At 55.2% G+C, this 24,364-nt stretch overlaps 1 protein-coding gene across 1 annotated transcript in view; it reads left to right on the forward strand.

Moving 5' to 3' along the window:
• Nucleotides 1-216: 216 nt before the first annotated feature.
• Nucleotides 217-24,364, forward strand: part of SDC3 (syndecan 3) — a 37,222-nt gene continuing 13,074 nt past the window's right edge. The window contains exon 1 of the mRNA XM_031464548.2: nucleotides 217-354. Coding sequence (XP_031320408.2) covers nucleotides 217-354 — 138 coding nt within the window. The remainder of the gene's footprint in view (nucleotides 355-24,364) is intronic.

Consider the following 24,364-nt stretch of genomic DNA (forward strand, 5'->3'; position numbering starts at 1 on the left):
GCCCGGTGGCGGCGGCGGCGCACGCTTCCTGCGGGCGCGGCGGCCGTGGGCGCGGAGCTGCCGGGCGGAGCCGGGCCGCCGAGCCGGAGCCCCGACCGAGAGCGCGCCGGGCCAGCCGCCGGGCCGCGCCGCCGCCGCCGCCGCCGCCGCCGAGCCGCCGCCGCCGAGCCGCCGCCGCCTCGGGAACAAAGGCGCCCGCCCGCCGCCACCGCCGCCATGAAGCCGGGGCCGCCGCACCGCGCCGGGGCCGCCCACGGGGCTGGCGCCGGGACCGGGGCCGCTACCGGGCCCGGGGCCCGCGGGCTGCTCCTGCCTCCGCTGCTGCTGCTGCTGCTGGCGGGGCGCGCCGCGGGGGTGAGTGCCACCCGTTCCCGCGCCCCTTGTCGGCCTCGGCGGGGACCCCGCGGCTGGCCGCCCGCGCCTCCCGGGGGTTCGTCTCCCCGCCTGCGGGACCCCTCCTTGCAGGCGGCCTGGGGTCCGGGCTGGGGTCAGGACGCGGGGCCGCGCTGGGCGTGTCTCGGGTCTGAGCCTACGTGGCTTTTGCTTCGTGGGTGTGCCCGGACCGCGGCCACTTTTTGGGAATCGGGTCGCCTCCCACTGTTGGGGGAGGATGTGCGCTCGGTTCCCCACTCCGAGGGTCGCTGCGGGGGGACCAAAGAGGGGGAGGGGTGGAGGGTGACTTGCATGAAGGTGACCTGAGGGGGTGGGTGAGGGTGACCGCGTGTGTGGCCGCCCCCGTGGAGGGTGCTGGGACCTGTGGGGTGTGTACCGCTGGAGGATGAGGCTGGAGGATGAGGCGTGAGGACGAGGCCGCCCCCGTGGGTGGGAGCCCTGTGCCCCACCTGCGTGTGGTCGTGCCAGGGTGACCCGTTGTGCACGGTGTGTACCGGGCACGGGGCTGGGGACTGTTGGCCCTGCCGGCTGTGCCTGCAGGGGTTGAGTGTATGTGTGGGAGAGACCTCTGTGGTGGGTGTGTGCTCCGACCCATGGGAGTGTGTGTGCGTGTGTACATGCGTGTGCATGCGTGTGCAGGCAGGTGCGTGGGTGACCCTGTGCGTGGGGCATGCACCCCTGAGGGGGGCTGAGTGTGTGCAGATAGTGGTGAGTGTGTATGTATGAGGTGACCCCTGAGTGTCCCTTTGAGTGACCGCAGCAGCCTTGGGGTTGAGATGATTCCCAGCTCCATCAGGAGGAGCAGGAGAAGGAGGGAATGGGGAAGAAAGGCCACCTCATCCCCTTTGAGGGACCCAGGTCCCCAGCGAGTTCCCTTGGGCACGTATCTGGAGCCTGGCCTGGGGATGAACTGGTGCATTTCTAGGCCCTATCCTCTTGCTTAGTTCTGTGTCTGTCTCATATTCACTAGGCTGAGAGGGACCCAGGCCTCTCAGGCAATCCCCCAAGTGCTTACTCTGCCCCTGCAAGTGTCTTTGGGCCTCAGTTAGCCAGTCTGTAAAATGGGATAATGATAAGCTGTGGCTCAGCTGTTACTTCCCAGACAGACAGGCTACACCTCAGCCTTCCCCACTTTGGGGCTGTCAGCTGGGGGTTAGGGGAGTGTTGAATGCCAGGCCAAGTGCCAGGGTGACCCATTGTGCACAGTGTGTACTGGGGATGGGGCTGGGGAGTGTTGGTTATACCTCATCTCCAGTGCCTCATCTCCAGTTCTGCTTCAGATTGGGTGAGGAGAAGAGGTCCCTGGGAGGGGCAGGGACCCACCCCATCCTAGAAGCTGGGTCACTTTCTAACCTACACTTCTGGAAGACCATCTTTGAAATCAAAGACTTGGAAATCACACAGCCTTGGGTTCAAATCCTGCTCCTGACCCTGATTTGTGATGTGACCTTGGACAAGTTGTCTCACCTCTCTGAGCCTCCATTTTTCCTTCTGTGAAGTGGAACTAAGAACACCCTCCTGAGAGATCAGAGGAGATGATGTGTGTGATTGCACACAGGAGGGGCTCAGGAAATGTTTGGTGTATAGATGAATGGAAAGGGCATCAGACATTGTGCTTTTGACTTGGTACCCAGCAGGAACCCCAAGCTGTATGTTCACCTCCCTAGCTGAACAAGTGTTCCTCATGCATAAAAAAGTCCCCTAATCCACACCCCATGAGGTGGTGGAATGAGCACGTGTAAGGTGAAAGGTCTCGATAAGGCAGGGTGCCCCTGGATCTGAGGGCGAGGTAGAGTGGGTATGGCTCAGATCCAATGCTGGGTGGCAGATAAAGCAAACCGCTGCGGTCTAGGCTTTGAGGTAGGTTGACCCGAAGGAGAGAAGGGATGGCACTCCAGATACAGCAGGGGAATCCCTCTCTAGGCTTCACACCTTCCCAGGGGTCAGGCTGCCCAGGACGGGTATCACCTCATCTGGCCTGGGAGGCAAAGGGTTAATGAGTGGTGCCAATGACCAGGGAGGCCATACCAGAAGGAGAGGGCGATGCCTGCAGCAGGAGGGACTGAGGTTAGACCAGAAGAGCCCCAACCAGAATGGTTCCAGGAGTGGCCTCCAGGGCAGGGTCCTCTAAGGACATCACTGGGATGGGCAGTGGCTGGCTCAGGGCAGGGGAGAGACACGATGACTCCCAGGTCTGTCCACCAGCATGAAAGGGTGTATGTGTGTGTTGGGGGGGGCAGGGGGTCCGGGGGCAGCTTCCAGGATGGCCTAAATGGGAAAGGCAGGTCTCATTCAGATGAGATGGGGTGTGTGCATGTGCGTCCCGGCATCCGCTTTGGGGAGTCCTCTCTCCTGAGACTTGCTGACTATGAGTCTGAGGGACCTCTGCCTCCAGGGCCACTTCAGTTGCTGTACTTAAGTCACCACTCAGAAGGCCCGGAGTGTGGGCCTCCTGGAAATTTTAACTTTGAAACATGTTCCTTAGATGCTCAGGGCTGAAAGGAATTTAGGTACCACTTAGTCTTGTTTGAATATGCCCAGTGATGGGAGTTCACTACTTTGTGTGACCTTGAGAAAGTTACTTAACTTCTCTGTGCCTTTGCTTCCACCTCTGAAAAATGGGGAGACTATGAGGATGAAAGGGGTTAATATGTAAAACTCTCAGCACAGTGCCTGGTGCATAGTAAACACTCAGCAAATGTTGATTTCTTGTTCTTTTATAAGGTTGCCATTCTGTGGCTTGGAATGTGGTCAGGATGGGAGTAGAGGGAGGAGGGACCATGGGAAGGGGACATCAATCGGGAAATTCTTTTGAAGCCCCACTCAGGCCTGGTGGTTCCTTCTCCTTCCCCATCCCCACAATTTCAAGCATCTAGAAGCTCCCCTCTTCCTTCCAACCACTCAGGTTGGCTGTGAACATTGGGTTGCTAGGGCAAGATTGTGCTCATTGTAAAAATTAAGTGTTAGGGACCCCTGGGCTGTTTCAGGCCAGACCCTGGTGCAGGGATACCACAGGGATCTGTTGTTGTTAGCATCCAAGGTGGCAGGAGCTCTGGGGGCAGAGACTTTGGGGAAAGGATTTCTCTGTTTCAACTTCCTCATGTGTAAAACGAGGACAATAACAGTGCCAGCCTCACAGGGATGTTGTGATGAGAAAATGAGCTCCTTGGGTAGACTGAGCACAGACTGCCAGTGAGCTCTCAGGAGTTGGGGCCTTTCCAGGAGGCAACCTGGAGAGGTCAGGGAGGGCTTCCTGGAGGAGGAGGTTTTGAGCTAAGCTATTAAAGTGGTTGTCATGTGACACTGGGCAAGCTGTAGCTTCCCTAGACCTGTCAACTGGGGCCAAATACTTGACCTGTGAAACTCTTGGGGTCATAACATTCTCATGGCTGAGCTGGGACTGGAACCTGGTGCCTTCTGCTCCCTGGGGAGCAGCACAATGCCCCCTGCTGCAAATTCGGTGTGTTTCTTGCTCCATTGTCTTGCGGGTTGTTGTGGGATTGAGCTCTGCTGGACAGAAAAGCAGTTTTGGCCTTTTAAAAACAATTGGCTTCTCCCACCCCATGGGTTGGGACATGGGGTCCCTGGGACAGGAGCAGCTCTGGGCTTGGGATCTGGAAATGCTGGGGCAGCAGTGGGGTAGGTGAGAGGGGTCATTCTGAAGGGGAGGCGGTTGAGACAGAACTCCACCTGGAAGCCAGGTCCTGCCGCAGGCCTCCCTCCTGGTCCTCCCATTGGAGCTGGGACCATCCGCCAAAGGGATGAGGGATGAGTCATTCTAGAAGGGGCTGCGGTAGGATTCCTGAAGGCTGGAGCCGACTGAGGCAGCTGGGGATGGGGTGGTGGGGAGGCCATGCTTTGGGAGGCAGGTTCCATACCTCTGAGGGCTTTATGATCCTATCTGGTGCTTACTGAGAGCCCTGCCTGTGGAGCACTTTGTGTGTATTGGCTCATTTAATCCTCATAATAATCTTTGGAGGTGGGAATTGTTAGAACCGCCCATTTTTCAGATGAGGAAACTGAGGCACAGAGAGGTTAAGTGACTTGCTCAGTGTCACACAGCTGGGAAGTGGCAGAGCTGGATTGAGCCAGGGCCGGCAGGCTGGTAGAACTGGGCTGCAGTCCTAATTTCACCCTCTCTTGCTGGGTGATCCTGGGCAAGGTACCTCACCTCTCTGGGCCCTTCCTACCCTCCGAATTATGCCCACATTACCTGTTTCCTGAATGTCTGAAACATTCATGTCCCATATCTTTTTTTCACTTAATTCTCACCATAGCCTTGGAGGTGGGCGATGCTACACATGTTGCAGATGAGGGAGGGCTTGCCTAGGACCTGGCCCTGCAGCCCTTGCTCCTCCATCGCCTCACAAGGCTCTGTCATCTGTAAATGAGCTATTCTGAGGGTCATGGGGAATGGATCGAGGGAGAACTTTATATAAACTGTGCAGGGCAGTCAACAAAATTGGGGGTGGGTGGGGCTCGTGTCTGGGTCATGCAGTCATGGCACAGGAAAGGGGAAATATTTAGAATCTTAGGATGAAAGAAGTTTAGAAAGCCACCATTCCCCCTGGATGTGCGTTCGATTCCCCCATTGTTGGGGCTCACTCTGCATAGGTGACCAAGGTAGGCCTGTCTTTAATTCTCTCTGACCCTTAGAATTGTGTGGAGCTCAAATGTATATCTCTACCACCCAGTCCCTGAGTCCTGGCCCCATTGCTCCTAAGGTTCTCTCTGGGCTGAGTTACTGAGGCTCAGAGAGGGACAGTGACTTGGTGGAGGTCACACAGCAGTCAGGAGAAGTGTCAGAAAACTTTCCTGATAGACCATGAGTGCCTTGAGAAAGCTCTATGCTTGCCCTGCTCTTTGCTGAATCCCCAAGGCCAACTTTGTGTCTGGCCCAGGATTGAATGCTTTGAATGAATGAATGAGAGAATGAAGGAAGGAGAGAAGCCAGGACTGTGAGCTTTGGAGCCCAGTCTGGGGCTTTGTGTTCTCTCCTGTGGAGGTGAGTTGGGGTGACAGTGAGGGACAGTGAGGCTGGCAGAGTCCTACTGGGTCCAAAGCATGTGCCCGTGGGCTGGGAGGCGCCAGGGGGCCGCATGGGGTGGGCCTGTGGTCTGAGCGCCAAGGTGTGGTCACCACGTCTGGGTGGGACAGAGGCCCTGTGGCTCTGGGCTGCAGCCCAGCTGCTTGGAGCCCTGTGATTTTGTGTCTGCGGGGGGCAGGGTGGCTGAGCCAGGAGCTGTCCTGGGGCCCAGCCCTGTGCTCACCCCCAAACTGCCCCCTCAAGCAGGGAGCAGGATCTGGGCTGGTCCCAGACCACCTGGCTTGTTTTGCTGTCCTCTTAATGTTCCACCATGTCCTGGGCACATCAGGCCAGCGCCTGGTAAATATTTGTTGACTGACAGCCCCCTCCTTGCCTTGGCTCCCAGCCTCCCAAGATTCCAGGAGGCTGGGTAGCCCTCACTTCCCGCCCCACTCCCTCCTGAGCAGGCCCTGGCCAGTGGGGTGGCCGCTCCCCTCCCCCCACTGACTAGGCCGAGTCTCAGCGCCAAACAGGAAGTCGTGATTACAGGGGGAGTCTGAGCAGCGATGGCTGAAGGCCCAGCTGGGGGAGGGGGCGAGGGTGGCCCCTGACAGAGGATCTGGCCCCTCCCCTACCTGGCTGCTGAGGGTGGAGGGCAGGGAGTGCCTGTATTGGACTTTTATACCAGGTTGAGAAGGTTTTCCAGCCTCCAGGACCCAGCTGGCCGAGGTCTGCCTTCTCCCACCCTTGGGTCCCCACCTGGGCCTTGGTGCTTTGTCTGTTTGGGGCCTCCAAACCCGAGGGCGCAGCTGAGGTAGTAAAAGGAGCAGGGGCCCCAGAGCCAACCGGACCAGGGTTGAAATCCTGGTTCTGCCAATTTCTTGCTGTGTGATCTTGGTAAGTTCACTTACCCTCTCTACACGTTAGTTTCTGCTTCTTTAAAATGAGCTAAGACTACTTCTGCCTCAGAGTTTTTTGAGAATGAACAGTGCAGAATAATGAAGTGCCTGATAAGAAGCGGGCTGCTCCTACAAACAGCGATCTCTTCTGTTGTTTTACCTGCTTCGGCTTTGCTCTTTTCCCGTCCCTTTCTTAGTCTCACTGAGGAATTGCCTTTGGGGGATGGGGGTAAGGTTTTCCCTTGGCAAGTGTGGGAACCAAGTTGGAATGATCATGGATGACCAAAAGCAGGACGCTGGGGGTGAGGGCTACCCTCAGAGGGAGAACTTGGGCCGGGACTGCCAAGTGCAGCAGGCGGGATTTGGGCCAGATTAGAGGAAGCACTTTCCAGTGCCTCGTGGTGCTGGGTTCATGGGGAATTTGGTTCTTTGGAGCGGTTGGCAGCCTGTGGTCCAATCTGAAGGCAGAAGATTGGACTTGATGACTGTTTAGGCCCTTCCAGCCCCAGAACCCCAGAGAGACCTTGCTGTTCATAGTATTGGCCCAATACATGGTGACATTGGGTTCTTTCCATTTTCCTCCAAGCTGGGGAGCATCTCAGCTGTGTTCCGTTCATCATCCAGGTCCTGGCCCAGAGTCGGTGACTGTTGATGTTTGCCTAGGACCTCAGAGGTGGGAGAGCACTAAAGTGACAATCAGTCCACAGCCTGCCATCTCACAGATGGGACTCCTGAAGCCTGGAAATGGCCTGGGGCCTTGCCCAAGGACTGGGGCTGGTCCTCTAGCCTTGGGTGGTCTCACGGAGCCTTCTGATGCTGGTGGCATTCCACTCATTTAGAAGAAGGCTCAGAGATGTCAAGCCACTGGCCAGAGCTCACACGGCCAGGTGCTGGTGGAGCTGGGTATCCAGTTGCTTTTCGCCTCCTCTGGGTTCTGTCTGTCCCATTGCTGACCTTGTCATCCTACCCCTTCAGGGCTGGGGTTTCCTGATGTTGGGGGATGGGGTGCTGGAAAGGAATCTGAGGCGTGGGGGCAAGGAATACTGCTGACTAGGGCCTGTATCCTGCTTCTGGGATGGGCCGTGGGCTTGCTTCACCGTTGGGTCAGCCTTAGCCCAAGCCCTCCTAGAACCCCCTGTGCCCTCCTGCACCACCAGCCAGACCCCACCTATTCTCCCCCAACCCCTCAAGCCCTGATCACCAGCCCAGACTTTAATAAGGGTAATTTAGAATCAATCACCAGCAGGATCTGGGAAATCTAATTGCAGAAAACTGATTGCCAATTCTGTTGCAGGCACCAGGGGGCTGTGGGTGGCTCATTAGGCCTGTCTCCCTCCCTGGGCTGGGGTTTGGGGGGTGGTGTGGGGGGCTGAGCAGGCAAGGCTCCTGGAGAGGTTGGGGGCTGTTATGCTGGGAGCTGGGGAAGGATATTTTTGCTTCTCGGGGTGCCTGGTGGAACCCATATACTGTCCAGGGCCCATGGCCAGGGTGGGTACCCATGTCTGTTTTGACCCTTCACTCACCTACCACACATTTCCTGCCACCTCCTCCTGGCCAGGCTGCCGTTGAGGGTGGGGTGGGGGTGCCCGCAGCTGAATCCTGCCTGGTTCTGGCCCTCTAGTTCCTCCCTGTATCGGGGAAACAGGTGTGATGATGGTGGTAATGGCAGAGATAATGGCCAGCACTTCCAGAGTGCGGGCTGTGTACCAGGCACAGTCCGAAGTGCTCAGTGTGTTTTGTCTTGGTTCTTACCATGACCCTTTGAGGCAGGCATTGCTACCCATTTTGCACATGGGGACACAGAAGCCCGAGAGATGAGACAGTTAGCACGCAGCTGGAGTCTGCTTGCCAAGATGCCATGCTGTTTGTGGGCATCGGGCAGACTGAGGTGGCTCAGGGCAGTGAGGGCTCAGGCACTGGGGCCTGTCTTTTTTTTTTTTTTTTTTCCTCTTCTAATTGAAGTATAGTTGATTTACAGTGTTAACGTTAGGGCCTGTCTTTTGATGGATTAGTTTGTTCATTCTGCAAACATTTACTGAGCACTTGCAGTGCACTCGGCCTTGTGCTCGGAGCAGTGCATGTGCAGGTGTATCTTGCGTGTGTCCTGTGAGTGGACCTTGCTTGGGTGGGGTGCGTGTTTGTGGCGGGTGTGTTGTGCCTGTGTGAGGGGAGGCCCTGCCTCCCTCCTGAGACAGGTTCCAATCCCAGCTCTGTCCCAGAAGCGGTGTGAACTTGGACAAGCGACTCCTTGACTCAGCCTTACTCTCCCCCTCTGTCAAATGGGCCCATAGTGCCTCACTCACTAGGCTGGGGTGAGAAACAGGGTTGGGGGTGGTGCATCTAGTTAACTGGTTGGCAGCTAGTTAAGAGGAAGCTGCTGCTGGATAGTTACTTTTATTTTACTTATTTTAATGATTATACTTTCCCTAAGGTTGTTCCATCTCAGAGGTGGATCTGCTACTGTCTTGTCCGGTGACTGTGGGCAGCTTTTCCCTCTTCTGGGTCTCTACTTCCACATCTATAAAATGGGGAAGTTGGACTGGGTGACACAGGGGTCCTTCTAGTGTTCACATTTGAGGAGCCATCAGAACAACCAGAGACCAGAGAGGGCAGAGCCTGACCTGGGGTAGCCCAGGTGGGAAGGGAGGGTAGGCCTGCTGGGCTGTGGGGAGGATGGGAGGCCTGCTTCCTTCAAGGGGCCTGTCTATGGTTCCTCCCTGCCCGTCATGCTGAGTGCCACTTTTCCTTCCAGCCTCTGGAACATGATCCCGGCCAGTTGGAGATGGGGATGCGAGTCTGTTCCTGGGCAGAGAGAGCACTGGGTAGGGAGTCCAGTACCTGGGTTCTTGTCCCTACTCTGCTGCTGACCTGCCAGTCAGTTCAGCCACTGTTTACTGATGTCCCCTCTGGGTCTGGCCTGTGCTGAGCACTAGGAACCCCGAGGGGGCTCAACCTGGTCCTTGACCTCAGGAACCCCGCAGTTAGGTGAAGGGCTGAGGAGGTGAGTCAGGGGAACGAGAGGTTGGCTTTTGCTCTGGAGAATCAGGGAGGGCTCCACGGAGGAGGTGTTCTTTGTACCAGGCCTTGAAGGATGGCAGCACATTGACAGGCAGAGGGTGGACAAAGGCTCAGAGATGGGAAAGGTCATGGTATATTAGGGAACTAAAGTGTGGTTAAAAGCAATTCCCAGCTGGGGGCTGAGAGCCACATGTAGAGGTAAGAACAAACTGCCCTTGGGGTGGAGGAGCCATTGCTGTAGGGGGTGCTCTTGCCAACAAGAGTGTGTTGCTTCTTGCATTTAAAAGACATTCGCTGGGTACCTCCTGGATGCCTGGCCCCATACCAGTTGAACACCACGGGGCCTCTGCATGGGAGACTGCAATGGGCTTTGAGTCCAAACCAAGGCATTGGTTCCATCCTCATGATAGAGGATGTTGGTCTGTAAAATGGCTGCAGCCCCACGCTGCCCTGAGGGGCTGGCCTGGGATGCCAACAAGAGCGTGGATGCAATGATACTAATATTGAATTATGCCTGTTGAGTGCCTGCCATGCACAAGATATCCTGCCAAATAAATGTCTTACATATAAAAACACACTTAAGTCCTTACAATCTTGTGAAGGAGGCACTATTATCACCTTGATTTTACACTAGAGGAAATTGAAGCACAGAGAGGTTAAGAAACTTGTCCAAGGTCACAGAGCTAGTAAGTAGCACATTTACTAGGATTTGAACCCAAGCAGTCTGGCCTCAGGGTCGTACCTGGTGCACAAGCACAAGTGCTGCTTCCTGCTACTGCGTGCACTGCAAACTGGGAGGTATGGTACCCTGAGAGGATGGATTTAAGGCCGAGCCTGTGTGGCTGCTGTGGGGAAGCCATGACCCAGGCCCAGGTGCTCTCGGCTTTCCCGTGGGTCTTCTCTGCTGCATGCTTTCTGTTCAGGTTGGGCTGTGGGCTGGGGCTGGAGAAAGATTAGAGGACTGAAAATAATTTCAGCTGGAAGGGCCCTTGGAAACACTGTTGTCCACCTTGTTCATTGTTCTGAAAGGGAAATTGAGGCCAAAGAAGTGATCTGGAGTCATGGTGAGGGTCTTCTGAGAGCTGCCGGTTCAGCCTTTTTATTTTACATATGGGGAAATTGAGGCTCAGAGAGGTACAGTGGCTTGCCCAAGTAACACAGCAAGTTGGTGGCTGAGCTAAATGATGTCTTCTGGCTCCTAGGCAGGGCACTGTCCCTTGTACCATGTTTCTTCTCTTTACTTTTCTTTTTCTGCCTAGGCTGCATCCCGGCTCCCACCCACCTCTCTCTCCCAGGAAGCCTTTCCTGACCCAGTCCCAGCTGCCTTCATGCCCAAGACTCTGCCAGATTGATTCCCTTCAGCGCACCCAGTGTGCTTCTCCAGCCTTATCCCTTTGCCCCACTACTACCGCCTGAGACTCCTGGCTCTTCCCTGTCTCTCTTGCTTTCATGTCTACCCACATGCTCTTCACTCTCCACGGACTGTTCTCTTCTCCAGCAAACTCCTCCTCATCCTCCAAAACCCAGCAGAGATATCTCCTCACCTGGGAATCCTCTGCCGACCTCTCCGCTCAGCTCACAAGCACAGTGAGCCCTTCTTCAGCCCCTTCTCTCCTGCCTCCCTGTCCTAGATTCCCAGGCACTGCTCTTCTACATGTTAGGATTCTTCACTAGGCCCCAGTTCTGTTCCGTTGCTTCATAGTGTCTGGCTCCCCACAGGGTTACATCCTTACCTCCTTGGAGCCCTCACTTGGATACATTGTTGCAGCAGCTACTCCCCCATTACATCATCTCCCTGATCAGTCTCACACATATTACTTTGTTTCATTTCTGCAAATTCTGACATTGCTACATTGTTTCCTCTGCATGCTTTTGCACATCCTCAGTCTGTTTGCTTCTAGTTCTCCCCTTTTGTCACACCTTATCCTTTCTCTCCAGCCCCCCGCTCCTGTGATCCTCAGTCTTGGAGAAGAGGAGAGTTGAGGCTGGAGCAGGCAGGGGTTGAGGGTGGGGAGTGAGGACACATTTCCTGCTTTATTACCAGAGGCTTGGGCTTTGTTACAAGATTTTTCCCCCTCTGCCCTCTTTCTCCCTCCCTGGCCATCTTCCTGCCCACCTCCTCCTCTGCTCACTGTTCCTCTTCTTCCCTCCCAGCCTTTTCTCTCTCCCCAGAGGCCCCTGCCTCACTCACTCCCTGGCTGTGTGGAACCTCTTGTCTCCCTGGCTGCGACTCAGTGGGGCCAGGACCTGAAGGGTGCCCTGGGGAACGGGTCTTGAGGGCCGAGGGGGTGTTTACAGTCAGGGCTAGAGGGGCTCTTCTTTATGCCTCGCTCTCTGGGCTCAGCATCCCCCATCCCTTTATCCACCCCTCCAGAAGTATAGTTTCTAGGGCTAAGAGCCACAGAAAATCAGCCCCATGCTTTCCTGTTCAGATGAGGACACTGAACCCAAAGACAGAGCTTGGCTGTTCAGGGTCCCCAGCGGGGAGAGGCAGAACAGGTCCCCCAGGGCAGTGGCCCCTGGGTGGCCTCTGGGAACTGATCCCTGGCTTGGCTGAATCCTTTTCTCACTGAGACTTGGGGAGCCAAAAGGCCTGTTTGGGACACTCTCAGATCCAGAAGAAGGGGTCCTGACTCTGTTCGGGGGACAGCCTGTGAGGCTATGGTTGTGACCAGGATGATCCTTCATCTGTGTGGAACTAAGGCCATGTTTCTGTTTAGGTTTGGATGAGGGGCTGGGTTTGTGTATGCACATATGTGTGTGGTGGTGTGTTGCTGTGGGTCTGTGCTGCTGCCCAGGGGCACTGGGGTCTGTGTCGGGAAGGACATTTGTGGCCTGCTCCTTTGCTGTCAGCTGTTTTAGTGGCTCAAGGTGAGGCCGGGGGATCAGGAGGCCCCAGCTAGCTGTCTCTCCCCCTTTTCAGCTTGCTTCCAACACCTGGGGTGGCCCTGAGTATTAACAGCTCCTGGGAGGATAGCAGAAGGAGTTGGGAGACACTCCTACCTTGGGGTTGGGTGGGGAGGTCGATGGACAGAAATTTGTGCACTTGTGGACCCATTTGTGTACATAAGGAGCACACAGACCTGAGCACACACCCTGTCCTGTGCACATGCATGGAGACACAGACCCATGCACACCCCCAAACACACGCAGGCACTCAGAGACAGGGATACACCCCTCCCCCCAGGTGCGCATGGACCCCTCACAGAGATGCAGCTTTTGCACTCACACAAACACCCACACAGACCTACACAAGCATCTAAGCCCACCTAAGATGACCCGCAGGTGTACACACATGAGTGCACCTGCACGCATGCCCAGAAACACCCCGGTGTGCTTGCAGGTGTGCACCTGTGTGGCTGCATGTACGCACGCGCATTGCTAGGGCTCTAAGCTATCAGGAACGTGTCCGTCTTTAATCCCAGCTCTTAATCCCAGAGTTGATGAAGCCCAGGCCAAAGGGGCAGCTGGTCATCTGGCCTCCTTAGAGGTGATTAAGGCAAGGGCGGGGGCGGGGGCGGAGAGGGACTCAGGGCTTTGTCTTCTGCCTGACCTCCAGGGACACTGCAAACTCAAAACTTGGGTTCCTTCTGAGATTTGGTTTCATGTAATTTACCAAGCCCTGGATGCAGATGTGCTGGAAAGGGGGGAGGGAGGTGTGGCTGTGTGTCCCCGAGGACAGTGACAGCTGGTTCAGAGAGGCCAGGGGAGGCGGTCCCCTCATTTAACCATCTGCCTGCTGTGGGCCCTGAGTCAGAATCCTCAGTATGAGGCAACCTGGGGATTCTGATCTCTGGGAATCCTGGGTCTGGCCAGAACATTTCTGGACTAAGTGGGAAAATGAGGCCCAACCAGGACATGCTGAATTCGGGGCCCTAAGAAGGGAGGGGGTGGTCACTGGGACAAGGGTGGGATGGGGATGCTTCTAGGTAAAAATAAAGGCTGAGCTGGGCACTGAAGGTGTCAGCACCTGGGGCATTTGGAAATGCACAAGGACACTTTTGGTCGTCACAATAATGATGGTGCTGCTGGCATTTCCTGGGTGGGTGTCAAGGCCGCTGAATGGCTGCAGTGCCTGGAGAACTGTCCTGCCCAGATGCCCGCAGTGCTCTTTGCTGTTAGGTCGTGCAGCATGGCCAGGGTGTGCCTGGTGGGAGGAGTCAGCATGGACCACCGCTCAAGGGGAGACTGTCCCCAGCACGCCATGGGAGGGAAGACATCCACCCCACCCAGAGCGCTGCAGAGGTGCGCCGAGGTTGTGCAGGCTGAGTCCTCCCCATTTGGATGCATGTCTGTATCTGTAAGGACTGTGATAAATGGGGAAAAATAGGGTGGTTTGAGCAGCAGCTCTGCTTGAGCTCTAACTGACCTCTGCTCATCAGCTGGGTAGCCTTGGCCAGCTCACCCGTGTCCTCCGCAAGCTGGTCGGTAACCATGGCACTGTGGGGTAGTTTTGAGAGCCCAGCATGTTGTAGTGCCCAGGGCTGCTGACAGTAGTGGTCAGAGTAGGGTCAGTGGTTGTGAGAGGCCTCTGTCACTGCAAAGGTGACTACCACCACCCCTGTCTTTTTCCCAGGATTTGGGGAACAAGACTGGGTCCCAGGAACAGCCCTTTGCCGCATGTCCATCTTTGAGCCCTGCTTTTCCAGCCCAGGTCCTTCTCTCCACAGGCACTGTCTGCTCTAATTCCGGGGCTGGATCTCTTGGGGCTCATTCATCTGGACATCCCTGGGGTCCTGCTTTGGCTGGGGCTGGCTCTGGTGGAGCCCCCTCTGGGGGAGGGAGCCAGGCTGGTATGATTGGGGCTCACACCTTTGGGGTGATGGCAGAAGCCCAGGGCAGGGGCTTCTGACCTTGCCTGCAGAGGGTCTGGTGGTGGGTTAGCTGAAGGAGTTTTGGGTCAGAAAACCCATGTTCAAGTGACAGGAGAGTAGGGCGTGCCTCATCCCCAGGCTACAGGGCGCATGGAGGCCAGGAGCTCAGGGTCCCTAAAGCCCTGTGGGCGTTTGGACTCCATCTGAGCTGGGTAGGGGTCAGGGGGAGGGAAAACCTATGGCAGTGGGCTGAGGATGGACTGGCTGGACACAAGGATGCGCTGGACCTGCAGGAAGCTGGCGAGGATGTCAGGAAGAGGAGGTGGGGTGCTGGGTTTTTCTCTGGTTCCCTCCACCCATTGCTGGGATTGAGGGGCAGGTGGGGGGGGGGGTCCTCATGGCGTTCTTGGCTTCCCGCTCCTCAGGATTCGTTGCGGCCCATGCACTGCAGCCTGTGCTGAGAGGCTCTGTGAGGTCACCTCTTCCTCTCTTAGCAACCAGATGGGAGGCGAGAGCCAGGGCCGGCGAGACTTGCTGAGGTGGTGGCCTGGAGGCACCTGGCCTGGAGGAGCTAAGGTGGTGCAGGCTTCATACCTGGATTCAGCCCGGCAGAGGTGTCAGGGGTACAGAACACCTGTCGGAAGCCTGGCCACTCATGCCTAGTCCCAGGCCTTGGGACAGACGGGCCTCCATGCAGAAAATAGGGAACGGAAACCAGCCTGGGGCTCTGCGGCTGCCAGCTGGCCTGAGTGGAGGCTGTTGCCCCGGAGCCAGGTGGAGGCGGGTGGGGCATGGGGGGTGGGCCCCAGTGACGTCTCTGTCCTCAAGGCTGTCCTAGGTAGCCATGGTGGGGGAAGGGCGGGGGGAGACAGACTTGTCTTCAAACTTGGATGTGGTTCACCACTGGGGCCCTGCCATCCTCCTGGCCCCTTCCCTGGCAGGGACAGATCCTCATGTCTCCTCCTAAGGGCAGCCAGTGGCCAGCCACATGGACAGAGGGCCTGGGTGGGGACATCCTGGAACCACTGAGGGCTGGAGCTGGGGACTCTGGGGTCTAGCAACGGAGATGGCAGCCAGTCTGAGTGTGGAGTTGCCTCCCTTCTCTTGGGTTGCTCTGGGCCATGCCTGCCCCCTGCAGTGGTCCCACCTGACAAAGTAACCTTTGACAAACACAGGGGAAGCAGTTGCGCTACAGGCCCACTTGTGGTCTTCGAGTCATTGTTTGCCCTTCACAGGTGGGGGCTAGGCAGGCTTCTCCTGGGGCTTGAGTGGGGTTACTCAAGGTGAGGTGAGGAGGTGAGGACAGATAAGGCTCACTTCTACTCCTATCTGAGAATTTAAGTCCAGGGTCTGCTGTGTGACCCTGGGCAAATATCTAACCCTCTCTGAGCCTCAGTCACACATTCATTCATTTTCCCGCCTAAATAACAGCTTTATTGAGATTTAACTCATATACCATACAATCTACCCATCTAAAGCATATAATTAAATGGTTTTTATTTTTAAATTTTTATTTATTTAATTGAAGTATATTCGGTTTACAATGTTGTGTTAATTTCTGGTGTGCAGAAAATACACACACATATGTATATATACATTCCTTTTCATATTCTTTTTCATTATAGGCTATTACAAGGTATTGAATATAGTTCCCTGTGCTACACAGTAGGATTAAATGGCTTTTAGCATATTTACAGAGTTGTGCAACCCTCATCAATTTTATTCATTTTTATTGCCCCAAAAAGAAACTCTATACCCATTAGCAGTCACTCTCCATTTCCCCCCAGTCACCCTGCCCTAAGCAACCACCAGTCTACTTTCTGTCTCTACGGCCTTGCCTATCTTGGACATTTCATGTAAGTGGAATTATACAAAGTGTGGTCTTTTGTGACTGGCTTCTTGCACTTAGCACAGTATTTTCAAGGGTCACCCATGAAGTGACATGTATCGGTACCTCATTTCTTTTTTTTTTGTTGTTGAATAATACTCCATGGTAGGGACATACCACCTTTTATTTATCTATCAGTTGATAGATGTTTGGGTTATTTCTACTTTTTGGCTGTTATGAATAATGCTATTTTTAAATGTGTGGACATATGTTTTCACTTCCCTTAGATATATATACCCTAGGGGTAGAATTATTGGACCATGTGTAACCATTTGAGGGCCTGCCAGACTTTTCCAGGATGGCTGCACCGTTGTCCGTCCCCACCAGTGGTATATGAGGGTTCCAATTTCTCCACATCCTCCCCACTATTTGTTATTTTCTGACTTTCTCATCACATTCATCCTTGCATCCCTTCATCCCTCAGGTATTTATAGAACACCTGTATTTGACAAGGCAGGGTGCTCACTGCAAAACTGGGAAGAGAATTTATCCCTTGAGGTGTTGTGTAGAAGATTCAGTGGCACTGTATCTACACTTAGTGACAGGAGATAAAGCTTCTCAAGGGGAGAGGCAGAGGGTGGTCAGAAATCACGAGGCCCCATGAGAGCAGAGGAAAAGAGAAAGGAATCTGTGTTTTGACCACCTGCTCTGTGTCAGAATCTTGCCTTCAGTCCTCATGACCCTCTGGGCTGTAGTGTGGCCCCATCTGCAAATGGGAGAACTGAGGCTTAGGCCAGGCAACTTGCCCCAAGGTTGCCTAGTCAGGAAGTAGTCAGGCTTTGAGCTGACAGCCTGTCTGGATAATCTGATTTCATCTTGCCAACTCTTTGAGGTTGGTACTATTATTATGCCCATTTAGTAGGAGAAGAAAAAGAGGCTCAGAGAGGTGGACCTGCTTGCTCAGGTCACACAGCTGCTGAGGGCCAGTGATGGGATTTGGACCCAGGCAATCTAGCTTCAGAGCCCCTGCTCGTTGCAAGGCCCCGCCTGAGTCCCAGGACTCAGGAGATGAGGGTAACAGCTGGGGTATCCATCTGCCCCTCCCTCTCCGGGTCCCACCCATGTGTCACAGAGCACCAGCTTGGGCTGGATGGGTCCTGGAGGCAAGTGTGGTCCTAGGCAGGCCTCTGGGGCCTCTGCCAGCCCCTCCTCCAGTCTTTTGTCTGACTCCTTGCTCTGCACCTCAGTTTCCCATCTAGGCGATGGTGGTGGTGGCCCCGGAGGCCCCCATGACTCTCATGGAGTCTGGCTTGTTCTACCCCTTGAAGCCAGTGGGATGGTCCTGGGCTGGGGTTGGGGAGTCGCATCTCCACTGTGCGTGAATTTGGGCTAGTTATAAATAACTTAGCAAATGGGAGGGTGAGGGAGACCGCAGCCGGACTTCTCAGGAGGCTGGGCCTGGATACTCACTGGCACACACACAGATGGACATGTTTTGGGTATGTGTGTGTGTTGAGTGTTCTCGGGTTGTGTGCATAGCATGTGCCTGGGGAGGCTTCAGGGAGGATGTCAGAGCTGTGCTGTGTCCCCGCACAGCTAGAAGGGCTGGGCCGGCCTGGTTTCCTGGAGGCCCAGCGGAGCTCTGGGGCTGGCGAGGTCCCTGGAGCCCCCTCTCCTGGCTTCAGGTGGCCACTGTGATCTGGCAGATGCCCCCTGTGCCCTTTGGGCCTGCCTTTCCTTAGGCTCTGTCCTGTGGGATGAGAACCAGACACACCACACTGGGGTCTCTGTCTGCTCTCCCACTCTCCCCAGCCTTGCCCCTCTTAGCTCCATCCTGACTCACCAACCGAGTTCTCTATAATCTCCAGAAAGGCGCCCTGCCGGAGTATACAGAGTAAGGAGGCCCACTGCACCCGGTCCCATCAGTAAGGGGCCTGGCGCTTAGTAAACGCTACTCTCCTCCCAGCCCGAGGCCTGGTTGTAAAGTGGCCAGAACTGTGCGCTCCACCGGGAACCTGCTCACCTGCATGCTTCTGCATATAATTTGCATTTGTCGTTTTATGAAAAACTGCTGGAACCGGTCACAGTCTCTGTTCCCTCCTCCCAGGTCAGTTGGAGTCCTCCTGGTTGGATTTTGGAGGCACCAGAGAGAACCTTGGTCCAACTGCCTAGTTTTACAGATGGGGAGACTAAGGCCAGAGGTCAGGGCCCTCCCAAGGATCACGCAGTGATTAGAGGCAGGATGTAGGTGATGTGGGTCTCTAGTGGGTGATCCCATTCACAGTGTTCACTGAACAAACATTGATGGAGGCCGACTGTGTCCCAGTCCCTGCCCCCAGGAGCTATTGGAAGGAGCGAGGTGTTAGACAAGGAAGTAAGTGAACATGCTAATTTCAGGCAGCTGTGAGCTGTGAGGAGTAAGCCCAGTGTTGAAAGGGCGATGGGGTGTGTGGATGGATTTTGTGGTCAGGGAGGCCCTCTCGGAGGGGGTGAGCTGTGAGTAGGGACACTGTTCCCCTCGTAACTGCTCAGCATATCACTGCTGCTGTCTTGGTGTGTTGGGAATCATTCCCATTTTGTGGGAGGGCAAACTGAGGCCCAGTGAGGTAAAGGAACTGGACCAGGGCTCTCTGGAAGCCAGGACCAGAACACTTACCCCCACACTGAGTTGTTCCTGGAGACCTGGGCCCCTGGAGTGCAGGGGCCCCTGCCGAGTCTGTCGGCAGGGGTGATTGCAGAGCCTGAGACTCCGTTCCAGAGGCACCTGCTGGTGAGTGCACAGGGTGGTGGGTGGGGCTGCTCACCTGAGCTGGGCCACCTGTCATGGGAGCAGGGCTTATCCTCCATTTCTACTCATCCTCAGACACTCGGTCACTCTGTCTGCCTGTCTGTCTCCTCATCAGTAGATGGGGACAGCAGTACCCACTGCCCAGGGCGGCCAAGTGGGTTCCTTGAGATCTGGTGGAAGGGCCCACTGGAGTGATGGGAGATGGTTGGGGCCCCATCCTGCCCCAGCAAATGACAACACAGTGGAGGTAGAGTCCCCGAGAAGGGACTTCTTAATTCAGACCAGGCAGGTGGTTGGTGTGTGGAGGCCTCAAAGGGGAGGCAACGTTTGAACTGCCTGAGTTTCCTGAGCACATATCCGCCTTGCTGACTGTGGGACCCTGGGTGTCTAGAACAGTGCCTGGTACACAGTAGGTGCTTAATAAATTACTGCTTGTTCTGGCTTACTGGTCGAGTAGGTGCTGGCCAGGCAGAGAGATGCGGAAGTGGGTTCCAGGAAGCAGGAACAGCTTGTGCAAGGCCTGGAAGAGAACTATAAAGGATTCAGTGTGGGAGGAGCGTGGAGGGGTGGGCAGCGAGAGGGCCTCCTGTGGGTGGTCCTGCTCTCAAACATAAGCCTGGGGACAGGAATAAATGAGCAGTATGACTCAGGGTGGCCAGGAGGGTGACGCTAGAGGACAGGTGGCTGGGATGAATGGAGTGGGGATGGGCCGTCTCAGCCTTGGGTCTAGGAGGGGGCTGGTTTTCCCAGTGCTGCCCTGTCATCCTCTGTCCAGGTGTAGGTGACATGGGTGAGCAGCTGAGGAGTGGCCAGCCTGCACTCCGGGAGTGGCGGGGCTGGCGGGGCTGGGAACTAGGCTGACAGAAGAAGACGGCGGGTGGGCGGGCAGGCGAGGTGTCTGGACACTGTAAGCCAACTGTGGCCGCCAGCTGGTGATGCCAGGGGAGGGAGCCAGGCTCGGCCAGGCCCGCCTGTCTGCAGGGAGGCGCGGCTACGTGGGCACTGGGCCACTGGGGCTGCCAGCTCCCTCGGATGCTTTCGTGTTTATTCCCTTTCTGCTGGTGCCTCTGCTTGCTCATAACCAGCCCCAGTGGGGTCTCAGCAGAAGGAAGGGGTCAAGGAGTTCCACAGACCAAGGCAGGCAAGGTGACTCAGAAAGACTGTGCTATTTCTAACAACAAAAGTCCTCTGAGTTTATTGTAGAAAATTTGGAAAATATAGATGGATCCTGAGTAAAAAATAAAAAACTGTCTGTAATCCCACCACTCAGAGAGAGCTTCTGAGAACCTTTAGTAGAATTCAGTGTTTAGAAATACACTTTGGTATTGAGTTCAATAAAACAGGATCAAGTTCTACATATTTTTGGGTAACTTATTTTTTAAACTTAATGATGATAATAGTATTAATAGCCAGCATTTATTGAGCAGTTCATCAATATGTGGGCACCCAGCATCTCCTACAGTGAACCCCATGGGGTGGTTATTATTTGTTTACAAGAAAACCAGGCTGAGAGTTAAGACCTGTCCAAGGTCAGCCAGGTAGTAAGAGGCAGAACCGTCCGTGTGATCCTATCAGCAGTCGTACAGCGCTGCCTCCAGACAGCCAGTGTGTCCATTTCCCTGTGTCCTTGCGTATTCTTTGAAACAAGTTAAAAGAAAAAGCCTTTTGTTATGCATTTATGCCTTTTAATGACCTGATTAGACAGTGTGGGTTTGTGAAAACTCAATTGTCGACAGCTGAGTAATATTCCTTATGGTTGTACCCTAATTTACTTACCTGATCCCCTGATGCTGGGAAGGTAGGGTACTTCCCCCTTTTTCTCTCTTGTAAATAATACCGCCCTGGCTCTCTTTGACCTGAGGGCTGAATTCTTGGACACCCAGAGTGTCCGATTCAGAAAGGGGCTTAAAGCACCAAGCTGACTGTTCATTTCCAAATGGGGCAATGGAAGTGCAGAGAGGTGGGGTGGGCTTGTCTGGGTCTCCCGAGCTGGGATGCTACCAGCTCTCTCATCCAGGGTAGATGAGGGCAGTGCCACCATGAGGAAGGGGGTTCTGGGGAGGATGGAGGGAGCACAGGGGTGGGTGGTGGAGAAGCTGATAGAGGGGGCAGGCTGGAGCTGATGGAGTACGGGTGTGGGATGGGGGGGCTCTTCTGTCAGGATGTCTTTTGCAGAGTAGTTGGCTGGACCCAAAAGGGTGTTTCCTGCCCTCTCAGCTGCCCTTGTGGAAGATCTGAGGGTGGGTACTTGGAATAAGGGTGACTGGAGGATGTGTCAGTGACAGTGTGTGTGTCTGGGCTCTGCTAATATTTTTGTGGGGGAAGGCCGGTCAAGTGGGTCCTCTCAGCCCTTCCTCTCCCTGCTCCTCCCCCAGGCCCCTCTGCTCTCTGGGGCTTGGGCTCTGTGGCCCCTTCCTAGCAGATGCAGCCTTTGTGCCCCACCCCCACCCCCAGCAGCCAGTGAATGTGACGGGTGCTGGGTTCCCAGCCAGGGCAGCTGTGGACGGCTAGGGGGTGGAGACCGAGGCGTCCCCCTTCCTGGTCCAGGCTCTCCATTGTGTAGCCCCCTTGGCTGTCCTGCTGCCCGGAGCCTGGCCCCAGCCCACATTCCTGTGGTGACGCTCTGGGTCTCCGGGTTGGAGCTGGTGAGCGTGAGGGGCACTGAGTTCTCACAGGGCTGAGGGCCTTTGGGGATGGGGACCGGCAGGGATAGAGCCTGTGGGGAGACGGGGCTCTGCTGAGCTCCCTCGCTTCCAGAAGCTGGTGTTAAGTTGCTGTGTGTCTTTGGAGAAATCACTTTACCTCTCTGAGTGCTGCTTGACAGGCTAATTCCCTACCACCTACCCTTCTCATTCTCTCTCTGAGCCTCAGTTTCCTCCTTTGTGAGAAGGGAGAGCTGAATTCAGTAATCACTAAGGCCTTAAGGTGAGGCCCAAGGTGGGAGAAATGTTCCATGGTAATACCGACAAATGGTTCTCGGGCGCCGACTGTGTGCTCGGCAGCGGGAGTACTTTTAGTGCATCATCTCCCTGATTCTTACAACAGCTCCCTGAAGTATAGATTATTATTTAACCAAATAGGGGCTCGGAGAGGTTAACTAACTTGCCCAGAGTCACCCAGCAAGTAAGCAGAGCTAGACTTGAACCCAAGACTGTCTGAACCAAAGTATGGGCTCCTAGCCGCTGCTCACAAGCCTCCAGTCGCCAGGAGAGTGGAGCCTGAGTCTGGCTAATGTGGGGAAGGAAACTCGGGCAGAATTAATTATACTGGATTTTATTCTTAGTTTTGCAGCATGATTAGCACTGCACAGTGTGCTGGGCTCTGGCCCCCTGCCGGCTGACCTAGTTTGTGTGTCTGTCTGTTTCTGTAACTCACCCTCCCCACCCCCCACCCCAGTGCAATCTCTCCTTCCTTCTCTCTCTGCGCTCTCCCCTGCTGTGTGGCCTTGGCAATGCCACTTAGTCTCTCTGGACATTAATAACCTCATCTGCAGCATGGGTGGAATCATCCCCATTCTTCTTCCCTCGGGAGGATGGTGAGGCTTAAATGAGATAAAGTCTTCAGAATTCAGAATGGAAATATTAACATATAACCACCAATAATCGCAGTTACATCATGTGTTTGGATCTCAGTCATGGGTCCTTTGCTCAGCCCCATTGCCTGCATGATCTTATTTGAGTCTCCCAGCAATGCTATGAGCCACAGACTATTTTTATCATCCCCATTTTACAGATGAGAAAACTGAGGTGCTGAGAGATTCAGCGGCTTGCCTGACATCGGATGGGTAGTGAGGGGAGGAGCTAATTCATTCTGGCTTAGCCCTTGGGTTATTCTGTTTCTCTGGGAAGGCTCATGATGGGGAAGGGTGGGGGTTGACGATTGGCAGGAGAGACCCCAGACTTCTCCTGGTTGTAGTAGGAGGGAGATGCCCTGGATTTCTACCTGAACATGTGAGTGAGTGGGTGGGGAGGGGTGGCACTGGAAGTAAGGAGACTTAACCTGACATCTAGCTGATTTGTGTTGCTCACCCACCTCGACCACTTTAAAACCATGGAGAGGATCAGGTTGGGGCGGGTGAGCTGGGAGTGGGTGGTCACTGCTGGACCTAGTCCCATCAGGGTGGGGAGCCTGAGGGACTTCTTTGAGTCAAGGCTGTGGTCAGCTCAAGGCAGGGTGGTGGCAGGGGAGCAGGGAGGAAAAATGGCAAGGGGGTGTCAGTCTGTTGGGAAGGGTGCCAGGTCTCACTACGGCTTTGTGTGTGTACTTGTACATACCCCGGAGGGGAAGCGTGCAGGGTGTGTGCATGATGCACGTGTGTGGAGGGGCATGGGATGCAGGTATTAGGGGCTGTTGTGGGTGACTGAGAGCGGGGTGTATGTGTGGGGCAGTGGGTCCCTTTTCAGGGATGCATGGGTGGAGTGTGTGGGGAGTGGGAGTGGGTGTTTGCCGTGTGCTGGTGTGTCTGTGCATGGCGTGCATGGACAGTGGGCGTGCAAGGGTGATAGTTCTGAACTGAGGTTGTGCAGGAGCTGTGGGTCACATGTGTAGGAACCCCAGCTGAGCGGCACATTGGGGGCGACCCTGGATTGTTCAGAGCAAGGGTTCCAGAGGCTGAGGACCCATGCTCATGTCGCAGTTCTAAACCCCAGCCTCAGTGTCTGCATCAGTGAAATGGGGATAACAGAATGCTGGGGGGCTGTGATGGTCAAAGGCAGCGGTGCAGGTAAAGTGTTTCCAGTCCCTGACCTGGGGTGAGACCTCTGCAGTGGTGGGCAGAGGTCTCTAGAACTCCCTGGAAACTGCTCCCCTGGGGAGCTCACACCTCCAGGTGCTTGGGGAGCTCCAGCTGGGTGCCTGTGGGGCCGGGACTGGTGGGAGGCAGAAGATGCAGGAGCATCTGTAGTGGGCTGTGTGGTGGGTATGGGGCTGTGAGTGTGAGGAAAGGTTGTTTACGAGTTGTGAGTTTCATGTCAGGGTCCGAGGGTGTCCCTGACATGGGGAATGTGGTCAGTGATGAATGACTTAGGGGACATGATCTAACGTGGGGAGGGTCGGTGCCCGCCTCTCACGTGGTTGTGGGATCTTGCTGAGGCTGTGTGGGGTGTGTGGAGTGTATTAGAGGAGGAGAGGGGTGCAGCTGTGTGTCTGTGTGTGTGCAGTGAAGGGGGCAGTTAATGGGAAAGTCCTCAATGACATGTGCTGGGCTGTTGTCTCTGAGCTGTGGTGGGTGCACAGGTTGGGGTCAGTAAATGGGGATCCAGACTGTATGTGTGTGTATGCTGGTGTGTGTGGGTGTGTGTGCGTGCACGCGCGCGGACTTGTGTTGGGTGTGTGGATAGGTTTATCAGGCACAGGAGGGTGTGCTGTTTACCTGAAGGGGGCGCAGTGAGGGTCAGGGGAAGGCAGGCATTTGGATTCAGTTCGCCATTAAGGGAATGGCATGGATAATTATGCAAATTATGCATGGAATTATGCAAATAGAGAGGTCATTTGGGGGTCAAAGACTGTCACCCTCCTCTTCTGGCATTTTATGACTTCTGAGGCTTTCCCTGCTGCCTCCCAGACTCAGTTCCCCACCCCCATCTCTCTCCTCTCCTC

This window comes from Camelus dromedarius, chromosome 14 (genome assembly GCF_036321535.1).
Source record: "Camelus dromedarius isolate mCamDro1 chromosome 14, mCamDro1.pat, whole genome shotgun sequence".
NCBI classification, from domain to species: domain Eukaryota; kingdom Metazoa; phylum Chordata; class Mammalia; order Artiodactyla; family Camelidae; genus Camelus; species Camelus dromedarius.